Below are 18011 nucleotides of genomic sequence, written 5' to 3'. Positions count from 1 at the left end.
AGGTACATGTGAACACAGTGGCTCTTCCCCCTGCTCCAACGTCTCCTAGGCAACCTTAACCTCTGTCTAGCATGGACACAGCCAGCCCTCCCTCTCAACTAAGACAAAAGTCAAAGTAACTATCCACTTGGATCTAGTAACCCAAAGCAAGCCACACACTCTTGCTGTGTTGGAGTTCGAATTTTCCATTCCTCCCGTGAAGACAAAGTCTGGCATCTCTGGAGATCAGCCATCTACTGAGATCTAACCCAGGCTGGCCCCCCTGTGTCTTCTTTTCCCTGGAAGGAGGGCCTATGATTCCTTGGGAAAAGAATGGGGGCTTCTGCAGCCCCCTTACAGGTGGTCAGGTCCCTTCCGGCCTTTCCTACCACTTCCCACGACTGGAAGCCCCTCCCCATGTAATTTACTACCAAGCTATACAGAAAACAGAAGTTGAGGCTCCTGGGTGGCTCAGTCGGTTAAGCGTCCGACTTCGGCTCAGGTCATGATCTCTCGGTTTGTGAGTTCGAGCCCCGCGTCGGGCTCTGTGCTGACAGCTCAGAGCCTGGAGCCTGCTTTGGATTCTGTGTCTCCACATCTCTCGGCCCCTCCCATGCTCATGCTCTGTCTCTCTCTCAAAAATAAATAAATGTAAAAAAAAATTTTTTTAATAAAAAAAAAAGAAAACAGAAGCAAGGATGTCTGATTCCTGGGGAGGTACAGTTTTTTAGCTGAGACCACAGGAATTTTCTATGGACTACTAATAGTTTTGACAAGTTTCTTGAAGTTTACTTTTAAATGATTCAGGTGTCGGGGCGCCTGGGTGGCTCAGTCGGTTAAGTGTCCGACTTTGGCTCAGGTCACGATCTCGCGGTCCGTGAGTTCGAGCCCCGCGTCAGGCTCTGGGCAGATGGCTCAGAGCCTGGAGCCTGTTTCCGATTCTGTGTCTCCCCCTCTCTCTGCCCCTCCCCCGTTCATGCTCTGTCTCTCTCTGTCTCAAAAATAAATAAACGTTAAAAAAAAAAAAATTTGAAAAAAAATAAATAAATAAAAAATAAATAATTCAGGTGTCTGCCAAAAAAGAAAAAAATTCCAAAACACAAGTTTCAACTTAGTTGGATCCTAAGGTTTGTATGACCAGGGTCGGTGGGTCGGAGAACAACACTCGTCCCATTCGAGGGGTGCCCAGCACCGTATTGGCTGTTCTTGGCACGAGTGTGCCTGGAGGAGGACGACTCTGCACCAGCCCCTGTCCCTGCTAGAGGCACCTCGGGCCACAGAAGCCATCGCTGGGCCACAGCTGCACTCCCCCAGCCGGAATCCAGGAGCTTTCGCTTTGGGGGTGAACACACAAAGTGCCATGTGCAGGAAGGAGTCAAGTGCGGGCTCCAGGCAGCAGCTCTAGGAAACTCAGGTCCTTATGAAGGAGGCAGGTGTTTCTCAAGGGCCAGGCTGCCTGAAGACGGCCCTAAGCAGCCAATGTGGGCAGAGGCCTGAAGCGGGTTCTCAGAGCATCGGAGTGTGGAGGCAGCCTCAGGGATCACAGAGTTCAAGTTCACCATGGAGCAGGGACACACATGCTGGGGGCAGGAAGGGATCCTTCTTTCCTCTGAAGCACTCCGGTCCTTCCTCCTCACGCTCCTGCTGGAGCTCCGGCCCTGTGCGCTGGCCCCGAACCCCTGCGGCAGGGGCTCTCCTGTCTCTGTCACCAGCCTGTCCCGCTGCTGCTTCCTCACCGCATCCCCTGTCCAATGTGTTCCTCTCCTGCTGAAAACCCTCACTCTGGAACCCACTGTCTGTCCACCCTGATCAGCAGCATCGGCTGTGGACGTCTCCATCCTGACTGCGTCCCTCTCTGCCGCCCCAAACCAGGCCATCCTTCACGACTTCATCCTTCATAAGTAAGTTTAATGCCGCTCCTCACCGCTTGCCCCCGGCCTCGTTCAGCCCTTGTTTCCCGCACCCATCAGACTGCGGAGTGAGCACGTCTGCACAGACCCCAACCTCTGAGCAGGGTCGCTTCATGCACCTCTGGAGCCATGCGACTACCTGGGACATCTTTGCTGTTTGGTCCAAGCGTGGGGACATGTCAGTGAAGGACGCTAGGGGGCTGGCCGACAGCAGTTACCCACGGTGTCACAGACATGTCACAGACGAGAGAAAGGCACAGGTTTCATCCCCAGCCTTGGTCTTAGGCCAGCGGGGCTGTGCACTGGGCAGGCGGCTTGCGGAAGCCGGCATGGGGGCGGGCAGACTCAGTGCTGCTGGGGAGGTCAGAGCCGCCGTAGGGGCCCAGAGAGCGCAGGTTCGATGAAAACAATTATTAAGCAATCAATCACAAGCACAGAGAATGAACAAACCTCATGATAACTTCCTTAACTTGATGTAGCCGATCTTTTAAAAGAAAAGAATTAAAACCCAATAGAAAATTAGGGTTAGGGTTAGGGTTAGGGTTATGAAAGAGATAAAGATCATCAAGTTTAATAATCCATCGAGTCGACAGGAGTTAAACAGAACAGTTCTCTACGGTCCTGGGACCTGTAAGGTCCTCTACCACCTGTCTTCAGAACAAGTGACGTATTTTTAATCTCACACACTCTGACTTGGTACCTGATGGCAGTTCCACTCCTTGGAACGGACACCGGAGGCCCCAGCTCCAAATGTGCTGCCCATTTCTGTAGGGGAATCTGCCCTCCTTAACAGCTTGTGTTTTTATAGTAATCTTACACTCGGGATTTTTGCTTGTTTGTTTTCTTGTCTTTTGAAACTGCTTTATTCTTTAATTTTGTTTAATGTTTTGAGTGAAAGAGACACAGAATTGGAGGCAGGCTCCAGGCTCCGAGAGGTCAGCACAGAGCCCAACACGGGGCTCAAACTCACAAACCATGAGATCATGACCTGAGCCCAAGTTGGACGCTTAAATGACTGAGTCCCCCAGATGCCCCCCTAAATTGCTTTATGAATTTCACATTATATAATGAGCATCCTGCCATGAGATCGGGTGAAAGTCCCCTGCTGTCAGGACCTTACAGATTGGGTCAAAATACAACATTTGATTAGAAGCTGGCCGCAGGCGACCCACAAGAGACAAGTGACACCAGAACGTTGACAATGAAGGTAAGTGAGAGCATGAAGTTTAGGAAGCACGTGTGTCTTCCTAAGGACTTCCGGGAAAACATCAGGGTCAAAGGCATCATGATGGTCATGGAAGAGGGTCAGTGCTCAGTGCCCGCAGACCATGACCGAATGGCTTTTCCCTCGGCCGTCTCACCACCTCCCCAGTCCTGTCCATCTCTTCTCTCACCCTTGCCTGTGGCTCCCCGAGCCTCTGGCGCACGTCCCGCCCACACTGCCCGACGGAACTGCCTACATTTGCTGGAGGCACACCACGTTCACCGGCCTCCAGAGGGAGGGCCAGGGCTCCCCTTTACTAGCAACTTGTTCCTTCGTTTTCGTGGCATTTTCCACACTAAGATTTTTTACTGTGTGCTCCGCTTTGGACGCCAGTGCTGCTGGGCCTACCCCCACACTCCTCCTGCCAGAGCCACACCGCCACACAGGCCCTGGCACCAGCTCCCCCTCCGCCTCCCACTCCGTGGGGCCGCCCCTGGCACGCACGCCCTCGGCGTCACCGGGACCAGGAACGGAGCAGGGCCACCTAGCTTTGCTGTTTAGAATCTTCCCCCTTTCCCCCCTTTTCCCTAACTTTCCTTTTTATCCTACTGGAGTTTAGGACCTTGTGAGCTATCTCGGCCTGTCCTTTCTGATAGAAAATTAAGAACGATTTGAGGGCGGCTGCTCCCATGTGATGTGTGGATGCGGCTCCCTAGGACAAATCAGCCAGTGACTGCTAACAAAAGTACCTGAAGTTTTTTTGCTTGCTCTTGTCTGACACACGAACAGACTCAGACAAAAAGCGAGCCTTACCTTTCAGCCTTCCTGCCGCATTCTTCAGAAACACACTCCCGTCCCGCACAAGCTTCTTCCGCTTCAAATCTTCCTTGGCAAACATCTGGCCACTCTTCATCCTCATGATCGACTTGCTATCTGTCTTCGTATAAATCTCATTGAGACGCACTTTCTTTTCGTAACTTGCCACCTTGCTGTCTACGGCTCCAATCACATCCTTCACCAGGCTGAGGGACTGAGCGAGATCTCCCTGCTCCACCTCATTGTCTTTGAAGGAAGAAATAGTTTGTTTTTACTGGATCCTTGCAGCCAAGGTAGACGGGGGGAAGCCTACCTCCCTGCTCCACTGTCATTTTCCCTTCGGGGGCATGCTACCAGAGTGAAGCCAACACACCAAAGGTCACGTGCCTATTCCTGTCGTAAGGTTAGTTCTAAGTAAAGTTATACGTTTTCAAGGACACAGGCAACATGCAGTTGCGTGCCGTATCCTAAAGTACAAGGAACCAACAATTTTGGGGAGGGAGAGGAGGATCAATTTTTCAACTTATGTCTTTGTTTTACCTCATCTTCAATGTAACTGCCCACTGCCCAGGGGCAGGGGGGAGAGACAGAGACAGAGACAGACAGACCAGTAAGTCCCGAGAAACAGCAGCAGGTCTAGCACTTAGGGAGAAAGCTGGTGGGAACCAGCCCCGTCCAGTGGTCAGGGAGAAGGTATTCTGGTTGCCGATTCCAGAGGAAATCAGGAAGCGGTTCTTTCCCTTCCTGCTGTCATCCACCACAAGTCTGGCGACCCAGCATTTCAAGTTTTCACTTAAGAAACGGGTTTTTAAGGTAGAACACAGGATCTCTTTTGGACGTTTGAGAGCAAGCAGGAGCTCTTCACTGGGGCCTCTATAGACGCTGGACATAGGAAACAGTGCCCCGGCACAACACACGACTGGCTGAGGACAGGGGCTCACCTTTGGTACACTGCAGGATCCTTTGGAACAACACCGGGTATTTGGTGATCCGCTGGGTCACCAGCAGTATGCACTCCGGGATTCCCAGCCTCCTCACGACGGAGCTGCTCATCTTCTTCTGCAAAGGACAAAACGGGTCATCAGGAAGTGCTCAAGGGGGCTGCGGCTCAACGGACGGCAACACAGAGCCCCGGACAGTGATGGGGGTTTTCCACGTTTCACACCGATACCTTCACAAAGGCCTGAAACCGCTTATCCTTGGTGTAAAGGTCTTTAAAGTAGTTTACAGACTGGTTGTGCTGCCCACAGAACTTGCCGTACGTCTTCTTCAAGCGCTCTGCGTTCTCCCCCGAAAACTGCAGAGAAAAGAGAAGGGAAGTCGTAAGTCGGGGTGCTGACGTTTTACCCCCATTTTGTACAGAGTTCCCAGTCTCTTTGTAAAACCCAAGAGTGGCTCCCCAAGAATTCCCTCTAAAGATTAAAATGGTGCAGCAGCTTTGGGAAACAGTCTGCAGTCTGGCAGCTCCTCAAAAAGCTACCACATGACCTGGAAATTCCACTCCTGGATGGAAGATTTACTCCACACAAAAGCATGGATATGAAGGTTCACGGCTGCCATATTCACAAGTGCCCCCAGGTGGAAATAAGCAAATGCCCATCAAAAGATAATCAAAGGTGGTATATACATGCATGGACTATTATTATTCAGCCACGAAAAGGAACGAAATCAACCAATACATGCTGCAATACTGATGAACCTTGAAGGCACTATTCTAAATGAAAAAAGCCAATCACAAAGGACTACACACTATCTTATCCCATTTACAAAGCTATGTCCAGATTAGGCAACTTCACAGAGACAGAAAGCAGACTAGTGGGTGCCCAGGGCTGGGGCAGTTTCGGGGGGGGGGGGGGGGGGGGGGGGGGAGGGTCATAAAAATGTTCTGAAACTGAGTGTGATGATGGACGTACAAGTCCGTGAATACATGAAAACCCGCTGAACTATACACATTAAAGGGGTGCATTAAGTGGTATTTGAATTTATTTCAATAAAGCCGTTATATATATTTAAAGAAACAGGGGTGCCTGGGTGGCTCAGTTGGTTGAGTGTTCATCTTCGGCTCAGGTCTTGATCTCACAGTTCATAAGTTCAAGCCCCATGTGGGGCTCTGTGCTGACAGCTCAGAGCCTGCAGCCTGCTTCGGATCCTGTGTCTCCCTCTCTCTACCCCTCTCCCACTTGTGCTCTCTCTTAAAAATAAATTTAAAAAAAAGTTAAAAAAAATTAAAAAAAAATCCAATAACCACAGAAATGTCTATGTAGCATGCACATAAGTAATGCAACATGTGTTCTAATTTCCGTTTGTCACAAACACAGTAGTAAAACAAGGGGACCCACTAGATGTTCTCTGTGAGATAGTCTTAAAAATTTCACCGTGATGAGTTAGAAAGACATCAGGAACAGCCAGTATCACTCAGGGACCTGCTTATCTCATGTACCTGAGGCCAGCAGCCTGACAATTCTGCACGGCCCTTTAATCAGTCCCAAATGTGTGCGATCTCAACAACGCATCTGAAGATACACTCACTTCGGAGTAAACCCATGTGTTTCTGTGCGTGGTCCCATCATGCATCCTAAACATCGACTTCCAACTGTAGTAAAAATCTCTGAAGGCAACACAAATTGATCCTTACCCAAAATCTTGAAAAAAGGTTCAGGGAAGCTAGTTTTTCCGGGTCTCCCCCTTTACCAAAGGGGAAGCTAAGGCAGAGATATTTTAGGTGGTTTGCTCCCGCTCTGATACAGGCGCTCTGAAAGGGTGATTCGCGCGCGCGCGAACTGGGGAGGGGCAGAGAGACACGGAAACCGAATCCAAAGCAGGCTCCAGCTGTCAGCGCAGAGCCTGAGGCGGGGCTCGAACTCATGAACTGTAACAGGGTGATTCTAGAACTGGCACACAGAAGCCATTAGTGGATGCCACGGGGGACTAGGATGCCATGGGGGACTAAGGTCCTACTGTCACAGACCTTACTAGAGGATGTGCTCAATACAACAAGCTGCGGACAGCGCAAGTCAAGGTTAGATGAGGTACCCGTGCAGGTGTGAGGGCAGAGAGAGAGACACGTGGAAACTGCTGGAAGAGGACATTCAGGGAGGAAAGGTCTTCCCTTGCAGAGCTGACTGCTCGCCCTTCGCAGACACCTGCGTTACAGCAGGTACCACACTGCGCGAGCGTCTGCTCCACACCGAGCCGGTTTTCACCCGAGAACGAGGGCTCCGCAAGGCGGAGGTCTACGCTGAATCTGCCTTTGTGGTTCCACCTGGTACTGAGTAGATGCCCAGTAAATACACGAAAAATGAACGACGGAATGCATCGCTGAATTAACGAGTGAAGGGTCTGGGCTCACGAACAGAAGAAAAGACAACCCTTCTAGCGCTCAGGCAAAGGTTCCGGCAATGGAGCCCCTGCTTCTACCCTGGGGCACAGACCTGCGAGGGAGGAAGAGCGGGTGACCTGTGCCCTTCTGTCTGTGAAGGCCAAACTAGCCACAGCTTCCCCCCCACCCCCCAAAGACAATGTTTTAAAAAGCAGCATTAAAAATAGTCTGTGATAAGCATATCTGAAAGTATCAAAGTTAACTTTTGGCCCAACTGTTTTTGGAGTAGGACTGAAACCACACCACACCCAATATCAGCAAGGTCTATTTTAGGAACTATTCTATACATAGTTTTTTATTCAGGTGGTTTTCAGATAAAAGAGTTTTGTTGTTGTTTTTAATGCTTATTTAGTTTTGAAAGACAGAATGAATGGGGAAGGGGCAGAGAGAGGGGGACAGAGGATCCCAAGTGGGCTCTGTGCTGACAGCAGACGAGGGGCTCGAAATCACGAACTGTGAGATCATGACTTGATCTGAAGTGAGACCCTCAACCAATTGGGCTACCTAGGCACCCCAAAGGAGTTCTTTTTGATTTGAGGCACAGGGGGAAGTTGAGACTTTCAACAAATAGCTTTTGACATCTTTTTTTTTTTTTAATGTTTATTTTTGAGGGCCAGAGAGAGACAGAGCTCGAGAGGGGGAAGGGCCAGAGAGAGAGGGAGACACAGAATCCGAAGCAGGTTCCAGGCTCCTAGCTGTCAGCACAGAGCCCGATGCAGGGCTTAAACTCACAAACCGTGAGATCATGACCTGAGTCGAAGTCGGACGCTCAACCGACTGAGCCGCCCCAGGCGCCCCTCTAGCTTTTGATTTCTTAAACTACACTGTTTCTGATGATGGTACGGATGCTGAAGAAGAAACATGGGCTTTTACTATCTATCACATAGATTATGAATGCATTTAATTTTAATTTTTTTAATATTTATTTATTTTTTCTTTTTTAATGTTTGTTTATTTTTGAGAGAGAGAGAGAGAGAGAGAGAGAGACCGAGTGAAAGTTCAGGAGGGGCAGAGAGAGGGAGACACAGAATCTGAAAGCAGGCTCCAAGCACTGGGCTGTCAGCACAGAGCCCGATGCAGGGCTTAAACTCACAAACTGTGAGCCGAAGTTGGATGCTTAACTGACTGAGCCACCCAGGCGTCCCTGTATGCATTTAATTTTAAAAAACAGCATTAGGAGAGAAAATCTGTCCTTGTTTACGGAACAGGAAAGTGAGGCTCAGAGACATTCAATAATTTGTGTATGCTTACAAAGATAACAGTACAGCCACGATGTAAATACATGCCTACTGAGCCCCGAAGCTTCACATTTCCCCCACTGTGTGGGAAAGATCCTTCCTGTGGCTCACCTGATTTACAAGCACGTCCCCCATCCTCTTGATGAGAAAGTTCTTCTCACTTTTATCCACCAGAGATTCCTTCTTCCGCTCCAGGATCCTCTGGAAGAACTGGCTATGGATACTGATCAGCTCGTCCAAACAGGGGAACAGCTTCTCCACCATCTGCTGCTCAAAGAGCAGCTCGGTCATCATCCCCCGGCTGTACACGTCGCTCATGATCTTGAGCGTCCGGACGTGGTGCAGCTCTGTCTGCATCAACTCTGAGGGAGGACAAAGCTGGACGGTCAGGAATATTCTTTTGAAGGATTCTCCTTCAAAGGTCACCCGCTGCTACTGGGAGCCCACTTTAGGCTGAAGGCTGTTTAGAGCCCAATTAAAACTTAAAAACTGGGTCCATAGCTGTCCTTCCCCTAAAGAGCTTCCCTCTTACTCCTCCATATTGCACGTGGCCGAACACTCTTCTGACAGCATACTGGATTCCATCACTCTTAAATGGTGGTTTCCCAAGTGGTCTTTCTAGGATTCAGAGCCTTTCATAATTACTGCATCCCGTTTCCTAGAAAACTTGTGCTTGGTTTCTAGTGTAGCTAAGGACTCAAACTGTACTGTCATAAGCGATCTCTATCTGGGGCCGTTGCACAAATAAGCACTCATATTAAACAGAATGTTCAATAAAATTAAAGGAAATAATTTTAAAGAGAAAGAAAAGGACAGAAATAAGATCATGTCTCTAGGCCCCAAAGTTTTTAAAGAGTATCTTTGACATGCTAAGTACTTGAAAACTGGCTTTCCATCCAGTCCAGGGATTCACCGGATTAAAAGTGCTGCACAATGCGAACCAAATATTTGCAGAGCGATTGGAGGGTCTCACCGTAAATCACTTCTTGCCGTTTGACCACATCTTTCTTTTGCTGTTTCAGAAACTTGCTGTCCACTATTCGACTCCAGGACTCTGCTTCTAGCTGCTTGGATTCCATCTCAAAGTCCCCCATCAGCTGTCCTTCATTCATGTCTGTACCTACTCCTCAAAGTATCAAAAGATCAGTATCAGAATCTTGGGTCTGTGAGCTCTGGAAAGCTTACACTGGACTTCCCTGGGTGGTAACTTTGTAAGACACAAACACTGCATTAACACACAGGATACTTATAGAACGCATATTCCAGGGCTAGAAAAGAATCGTTTCCTGTTTGGGACTGAGACACTCTACAGTCAAGATTCTGGCTCAGCGTGATAAATATCCCATATATTTGATGTGACTGAGACATGATTCCCAGGTGAAGCAGGAATTGGAAGGGACCGGGTTAACTTCACTCGTTTAAGAGAGTAGGCTCATAACCTGCTGAGAGAGCTACCAACTGACAGTGTATGAAAGTCTAGGGGAAGAGAAAGTGCTGGTACTAGAGTACAAGCACATTAAATCAACGACATCCCTCAAATGGACAACTATCTAACAACTGGTAAGTCTGATTACCAGTTCGTTACAAAGCATGTGGTGATTCCGAGACAACTCAGAGACTCCTCACAGGAGCAAGGAAGAGGCAGGAACTGCTATTCCATTAACACTTGCATTCAGGGAATGGCACACGGTCCCCACAGATGCATAAGACACAGCCGTAACTTCCTCTTACCCTCATCAGTAAGTGATTCTGTCGACTCATTGACCTTGCTGATTTTATTTAGTGAGTCTGTCGAATGAGACAGGAACTTCCAGGTGTTTGATATGTTCTCATCATTGCCGACTCTGGGGACAAAAAGAAGCACACACTGGCAAACATGTTTTGATAAGCCACGGTCTGCATTCTTAAGGGAGTACCTGAAAAACTCTAAAATGATAGGTGGCGGCAAGCACCTATCAGTGCTTACCGGACAATGATTAGATTACTGGACAATGAACAGTGATTACCAGACAATGATTAGAAGACAAATTACTTACGTCAGGAACCCAGCCACATGCAACACTACTAAGGAAGGTCAGAAGCACTTAACATCATTGCAAACTTGAACTTACGGGCCTTTGATTTTTTTTTTTTTTTTTTTCTAAATGATAGGTAGAGTGGGGAGAACGCTCCTCCTTTAAACTCTATACACATTACACAAGAAATTTCTCTATCTGAAACTCACTGAGTAACCACTGCACTCTTTCTCCTTGTTCCTTAAATAATCACACTTATTTAATCAGCACTTCTAATAAACTGTATTCTTTGGACTAAATGATTGCGGTAGGACACGAAAGCAGGCCAGAGTCATTTAAAAGTTTACATTTTATTCAAAGAATAATTTTTTAAAGTCATAATGCAAACAAGTTTTGATCTGTAACAACTCTGAAAGGAAGGCCTTTGAAGAACAACACTACAAAGACAAAACAAAATAAAAATACTTGGAACATTTTTTTTAGCAAGGAAACACTAGCCAGCACAGAGGTTAGGAAATAGAGACAAAAGAAGATTTGTATCCTTTAGTTAAGAATTTTACTCTAGCCTAGGTTAAGAGAGGTGCAAGATATGTTTTGAGTCCTACATTTGAGAGGATTTCTTTACTTGATGTGAAGGCAGGAGTCTTATCCCAAAGCAGCCAATAACATCACAATCAGTCCTGTGCTAACCCCGTGACAGCCAGGGCTTGCACAGTCGGGGGCCATAGCAACTTTTGCAGGGACCACAAAAGGAACTTAGTGCAAATGAGTGAGTGGGGACCTAACAGTCATAACTGGCCCATTATTCACTTCCATGGAACGGACTTAAGAGTCCAGACGCAAGGACAGAAAAGAGATTTAAAGAGAAGCAAAAACACCAGGTTCAATGGACCAACACGCAAGTGTAACATCTGAAAATTTAAGTGATTACCAGACAAAATTCAGAAACAATTCATTTCCCCTGTTTCCACTTCTTATTTTAATCTAAAAACCAGCCCTTTATAACTAGGGATCCTTAAAAGCGAGGCTGACTGTGCACAAAGCATAGGACAACCTGGCTGACAGGGGATCCTCGTCACAAAATGGCGGTCAGGACAGTGCCTCAAAACGTAATCCCCGCTCTCCTCGTCTGTACACGTGGATGTGCACCAAGTCATTAACTTTACACAATTTTTTTTCTTTTAACGTTTATTTATTTTTGAGACAGAAAGAGACAGAGCATGAATGAGGGAGGGTCAGAGAGAGAGGGAGACACAGAATCTGAAACAGGCTCCAAGCTCTGAGTGGTCAGGACAGAGCCCGACGCGGGGCTCGAACTCACGGACTGCGAGATCATGACCTGAGCCGAAGTCGGACGCTCAACCGACTGAGCCACCCAGGCGCCCCTACACAATTTTTTTTTTCTGATGAGAATCTTTTTGTCAAATTATAGGATTATTTTATTACACTCTTGTCACCTAGATGTCAACCGAGCTGTGTTTAAACCCCCACTTACCCAGCAATGTTCTGTATGGAGACACTTTTGGAGAGTGAAACACTCTGCTGCGACCGTCTACTGGCAAACATGGGGACGGCAGTGGTTTCCTCCACCAGGAGGACCGCGGATCGGGGGCGCTCCTTGGGCTGGGAGGCTGTGAAGGAAGAGAGGGCACAGACTGAAGCACACGTTTCCAAGCTCACCAGGGCGGACTCCTCTGACAAATGCCAAACAGAAGCAAACGTCTCCAGGTTAGATTTGCCCTGGGAGTGTAAGTGCGTACAGAAACTCTACAGAGGATGGTCGGGCAACACCTAGTGAAGCTGCAAATGCCTATACCCCTTGATCCAGTAATTCCAATTCAGGGCACGTTTATTCTGCAAGATGCACGTGTGATGCTTGAAACGACATACGTCCAAAGTTATTCAATGCGACACTAGTGATCAAAGCAAAATACTACAAAAGACAAAAACGAGTATCAAGAGAAGATTGATTAATAAATGATGGCATGTCACATACTGGAATACTATGTCGTTTTGAAAAAATGAGGACAGTCGCCATGAACCAACACAGATCTCCAAGATAACATTGCAATGGAGGGAAAATCAAGGTGCAAAACAAAGTTACACAACAGACTCTCATGTTTAAAAAAAAAAACAAAAAGGGGCACCTGGGTGGCTCAGTCGGTTAAGCGTCCGACTTCGGCTCGGGTCATGATCTCACAGCTTGTGAGTTCAAGTCCTGCATCGGGCTCTGTGCTGACAGCTCAGAGCCTGGAGCCTGCTTTGGATTCTGTGTCTTTCTCTCTCTCTCTGCCCCTGCCCCACTCACACTCTGTCTCTGTCTCTCAAAAATAAACATTAAAAATATTTTTTTTTTTGAAAAACAAAAAAAGAGAAAAATGGGGGTGCCTGGGTGGTTCAGTTGTTTAAGTGTCCAACATCAGCTCAGGTCATGATCTCACGGTTTGTGAGTTCGAGCCCCACATTGGTCTCTGTGCTGACAGCTTGGAGCCTGGAGCCTGCCTCGGATTCTGTGTCCCCCTCTCTTTCTGTTCCTCCCTCGCTCGTGCTCTCTCTTAAAAGTGAATAAATGTTAAAAAAAAAATTTTTTTTAAAAGATTCATCCAAATTATTAAAGGAGAAAAAAAGAAAAATTAATAACCCAAATTGGTGTTGGCTTTATTTTAATAAAAAAGTTGAAGAAGATAAATATATAAAACTAAGAAGAGTGGTTTCATGTGGGTGGGATGGAGATTAGGCAACAGGGATAAAGAATCGTGTGATAACAGTGCATTCAAACCGAGAAAGTAATTCAAAGGAAAATAAATTCAAATGAAATTGAATTCAATTCAGAGGAGAACAGAATAATTCAAAAGGAAATAAAACAAAATTGAAAGAATTTTCGGGATAAAAGGAACCACAGGGCTGGGAGGTCAGTGCTTTTTGGGGGTGCCTCCCCAGCAGCTCTGAGGTGCTTGTCAGACGGGCGAATTCCCTGCCCTGTCCACCCTTGGGGCGGGCACTGTGGCGTCCACACGTTTTACGAGCTCCCTGAGTGATGCTTTTGCTGTTTGAGAACACAGATTTTGACCAATTCTTTTAATTTACAGCTGGGTGAGATGCAACATGTTTAAGGTCACACAGTAGGTTCTTCTCAGAGTGCGTATTTCTCCTGAATGTGACCAGAGAGGAAAGCAGAGCTCTGATTTCATGTTCAACTGGACACACCAGCATTTGGGTCAACAAGTGATTTCTCCCTGGTAACAGCTCCTGTCCCAGATGCGAGCTGCATCATCTGTCTGTCCCCAGGAGTGCCAAGAACTAGAGGAAATTGTACTGGGGCAGCTGTTATGACTTCATGGTATTTCAGGATGTTTTTGACTTTATCAGAATTAATAAAAACCATTAAATTTCCAACTCAAATTCTATTTAGAAGAAGGTGACATAATAAAACACCAGAAACATGCTACACTTGCACACAACCAGACCCCTCCTGGAGGAAGCACACAAGGACGGAGATGTGGGCCCTGCCCCAACAGAGAGGGGGATCTATGCCCAAGTGTTCAAGGGCCCAGGGCACAGCCTCGGTGCGGCGGGAGGGATGTCAGCGAGTGGACAGAATCTGATGGAGGAACAAACACCGGTTCCTGAAGAGTGGGAAGGATGTGGATGGGCCAGAAGGAAGACAGGACACTGATGAGGAGAGAGCTGTGTGAAGGAAGCAGCGGAAATAATCATGTAGTATGAATGCAGAAAGGAGGGAACCGGTAGAAGAGAAAGGAAGATGTATATAAAGAATCAGTAGAAAGAGTTGGAGAGGCTGAGTGAGGTCATGCTACGCAGAACCCTAAAAGTGATAAAGAACAACTTTGTTTCTTTTTTTTAAACTAAAAAAAATTTTTTTTATATAACCTCTACACCCAATATGGGACTCGAACTCCGAACAACCCCGAAATCAAGACTTGCACTGACTGAGCCATCCAGGCACCCCAAGAACAACTTTATTTAAAAAAAAAATTTTTTTTTTCAAATGTTTACTTATTTTTGAGAGAGAGAGAGACAGAGACAGAGTGCAAGCAGGGGAGGAGCACAGAGAGAGGGAGACACAGAATCCAAAGCAGGCTCCAGGCTGTGCGCACGGAGCCCAACGTGGGGCTTGAACTCACAAACCGCGAGATCATGACCTGAGCCAAAGTCAGATGCTTAACCGACTGAGCCACCCAGGCGCCCCAGAACAATTTTGTTTTCAAAGGACAGCATGGGAGCGGTAGTGAAAGTTATAATTTCCCTTCTTTGAAACCGATCCCTACTCCACTCAGGTTAAGTGACTTAGTATCTCTGAGCCTCAGTTTCCTTCTTTGTGGTGATGGGGACAGTAGCCAAAACTAACACTTAAGGAGGCCTACCATTAAGTACTTTATAGGTTTGGTCTCGTTTAAACCTGTCGACCACCCACTGAAACCGCTGTCATTCGTTTCGATGACGGACGGAGTGGGGATGCAGTAAATGTCTAAGGTCACACGGCTATTAAGAGGCAGCGCTTGGCTCCGACCCACACGACTTGAATCCACTATCTGTACTCTTACACCACACTCATTGGGGGGGGGGGGGGGGAAAACAGGAAAAAAAAAACATGTGGGGGGCAAAGGTAACACACCCCACCTGGCCTAAAAAAAGGAGGCTTAAAAAAAAAAAAGATGTTAAAAAGAAAAAAAGATGTCATTTTATCTGATATGGAAGCAAACAGATTTCTGAAGTGAGGGATAATGTCCCGGAAAAAAAGTTAAGGAAGATGAGACTGGTAAAAGGTGCTGGAATAGGCTGGATCACCGACAAAAGTGGTTGTCGGTCTGGCGAAACTTCTCTTCCAGAAATCTACTCGCAGAGATGGGCAGCCAGCAGCCTTGATCTCCCTAAAGGGAATTCCCCATCTCCTGGAAGAATTCAGAGCAACCAGGCGAGCGACACTGGTTCTCAGGCCAGGGCACCAGCCTCACCTGGAGGGCCTGGAGCACCGCCCTGGGCGCCACCCCTGGAATTTCGGATTTAGTAGGTCTGGGTGGGGCCCAGGAACTCGCACTTCCGATGGAACTACACTTTGAAAAACACTGCCTTGGGGTAAGTCCCACACAGGTGTCTGTAGGGGCCAATTAAGATGATACTCAGAACTGCGTCACTTGTGGTGATTTCGGCGGGGAGGGGGGACTGATAATGAAAGTGGGGAGCAGGTCTGTGAAAGAACACAGCCTGCAGTCTGCAACAGCTGACACTTAACAACACGCACAGATCTCAAAGTGATAGACGGGGAAAAAAAAGGATGAATAAGCGTAGGTCCTATGTAATATAAATTCGACACGTGAAACAGTAAGAGACATTTTCAGAGACAGACATACGTGTGACAACGGAGCTGAGTGGAAAGAGATGTGTTAAATAACTACAGTGGGTGCTAAGGAGGGAAAGGCATGAGGGAGTGGAGAGCGAAAAAGGGAGAACGTGAAGTAAAACCAAAGTGGAGCCTTGCACACACTGGTGAAGGCAGCATGATGTGGATGGAACAGTGTCATTTACGCAGTTTTCTGTACCACCTGAGGTCATTGGGGAAAAAAGAGAATGATTTACTTAACTTCACAGTGTATGAACTAAGAAGTTCAATCAGCAAGATCTCATTTTCTTTGTGCAACTGTGAGGCCCTAAAAACAAGCGTCGACCCTCGGAAGAGGAATTTCGAGAGGCACGGGGTCACCTGCTTAAACACACGGACACAGGGCTGCCTTTTAAGCAAGTACACACACCCTTCTAGAGCCTTCTAGGACAGCCAGATGGCAGAACATTAAGCTTGTGGTCAATGAACCTGGAGCCTTCTCTAACTTAACACGAAATAAATACTCAAATCTTGATTAAGAGTAACAAATGAATTACTACAAAAGTATGTTTAAGTCCTGAACCAGAGAGTCAAAAAGCTGGAAGAGAGGAGGGCGGAGTTACTTACGCTTGCTTCTCATGATGACCGTGGGCAGCGAAGACGTGTCATGTGCCTGCAGGGTCCCCTTGGGCTGCTGGACGAAGAGGAAAAGGGAATAAATAAGTAGATGAAGGCTGTGTCCACAACTTCTTTCTGTAGACTTCAAGAAGCCTAGGGCAGAGAGAGAGCCAGCCTGGCTCCTGGCCAACGGGCCACAGCATCCCGCCCGTCACCCCACTGGCTCTCTTCTGAACCCACCAAGTGCCATGGCCCCACAAAGGCTGCCTCTCCTGCCCGGAATGCCCTTGTGCCTTCGCCACGGGACATTCTTCTATTCAAGACCAGGCGAGAACTACCTCCTCAGTGAAGCCAGCATCACCTTCTTTCTCCTCCTCTCCCAAGGCGGTGGCTGGAAGCCCCTGAGAATCCTGCACAGGCCTCCATGGAGATTCTCCCCCATTTACGGCCACAGCCCACTCACCATCTTCCCCACTAGAATGCGGGTTCCCTAAGCCAGCTTCTGTGCCTTTTTCTCTTTCTCCAGTGGCCAGCATTAACAAGGTACCGAATAGTTCTCAGGTGAAGCCCTAATTTTTGTTGTAGCATCTGACAGAAACACTTTAAGTGAGAAATTACAGACTACACCAATTACCCTGAGAGAAATCATTAGTGGAAGCAGGTGGTTTCCAAATTTAAAAAGCCCCCCCCCCCCCCCCCCCCCACTTTTAGGCTGTGTTCTCTTCTAGGGGAGATGCTACATTTCCATCATGAGAACCTAGTACATTCCCAGCAGCGCTGTCTTGTCAGAGATCACAAACTCCATGCCTGTGGGGCCGGGCAGGCAGCGAACGACAGAGACAAGTGGGAGGAGAGGGAATCTACACATCCTGTGGAGGGCATGGCAGCCACTGGGGCCCCAGTGCGTTACCACTTCCCGTCCATCTTCCCAGCATTTAGGAAACCCAGAAGACAGATACCATTCTGGATGCTTAGGATCAATCAACAGATCAAACATTCCTGACTTCAGACTGCTCGGCAAGTCTGGGGCTTACGTTCTAGTGGGGGGCTGGGGAGTGCAGACCATGTAAAATCAATGTAATAAATAATACAAGCTGTTAAGCACAGACCCTGAGAAGGTGGTAAATACTACGGAGAAAAGGAAAACAAGCAACGTGAAAATCGGTAATTCTGGGTAAGAGGAAATAACCAGGGTTGTGAGATCTTCCAATTCTTTAAGGAGAAATCAGAAATCCAAATTGATATGAAATGCGATTTTTTTAATAACTGCATTAACCAAAAAACAAAAACAAAACATTACTTTAAGAGCCAAACAAATTTATGTCCATGGCCTGATAAGATCTGGGGTTCAGAAGCCTATCATTTTTACACTAGTTCAGACTAGCGGTAGCCGCATCATCTGGGAACTAGCGGGAAATGCGAATTCCCGGGCCCTGCCCCAGAACAGGCAGCTCTGGGAGCTGGCCACAGTGAGCGGTCTTTTAACAAGTCCCTGAGCAGGCTCTAACGCA

The 18011-nt window shown here is 47.5% G+C and overlaps 1 protein-coding gene and 1 pseudogene across 2 annotated transcripts in view; both read right to left on the bottom strand.

Annotated features, from left to right (window-relative positions):
• Window positions 1-18011, bottom strand: part of AKAP13 (A-kinase anchoring protein 13) — a 119221-nt gene that overhangs the window by 18721 nt on the left and 82489 nt on the right. The window contains exons 14-21 of one of the 2 annotated variants that reach the window (XM_049611914.1): window positions 16510-16576; window positions 12037-12172; window positions 10258-10370; window positions 9500-9652; window positions 8638-8888; window positions 5081-5206; window positions 4851-4968; window positions 3907-4155 (exon numbers count right to left, since the gene is read on the bottom strand). In XM_049611914.1, coding sequence (XP_049467871.1) covers window positions 3907-4155; window positions 4851-4968; window positions 5081-5206; window positions 8638-8888; window positions 9500-9652; window positions 10258-10370; window positions 12037-12172; window positions 16510-16576 — 1213 coding nt within the window. The remainder of the gene's footprint in view (window positions 1-3906; window positions 4156-4850; window positions 4969-5080; window positions 5207-8637; window positions 8889-9499; window positions 9653-10257; window positions 10371-12036; window positions 12173-16509; window positions 16577-18011) is intronic. The other variant, XM_049611915.1, reaches the window with a different exon arrangement.
• Window positions 2800-3693, bottom strand: LOC125909058 (uncharacterized; annotated as a pseudogene).

Source organism: Panthera uncia, assembly GCF_023721935.1.
Source record: "Panthera uncia isolate 11264 chromosome B3 unlocalized genomic scaffold, Puncia_PCG_1.0 HiC_scaffold_1, whole genome shotgun sequence".
NCBI lineage: Eukaryota > Metazoa > Chordata > Mammalia > Carnivora > Felidae > Panthera > Panthera uncia.
The sequence above is the reverse complement of the archived record's forward strand: the minus strand, read 5'-3'. Positions and strand labels throughout refer to the sequence as shown.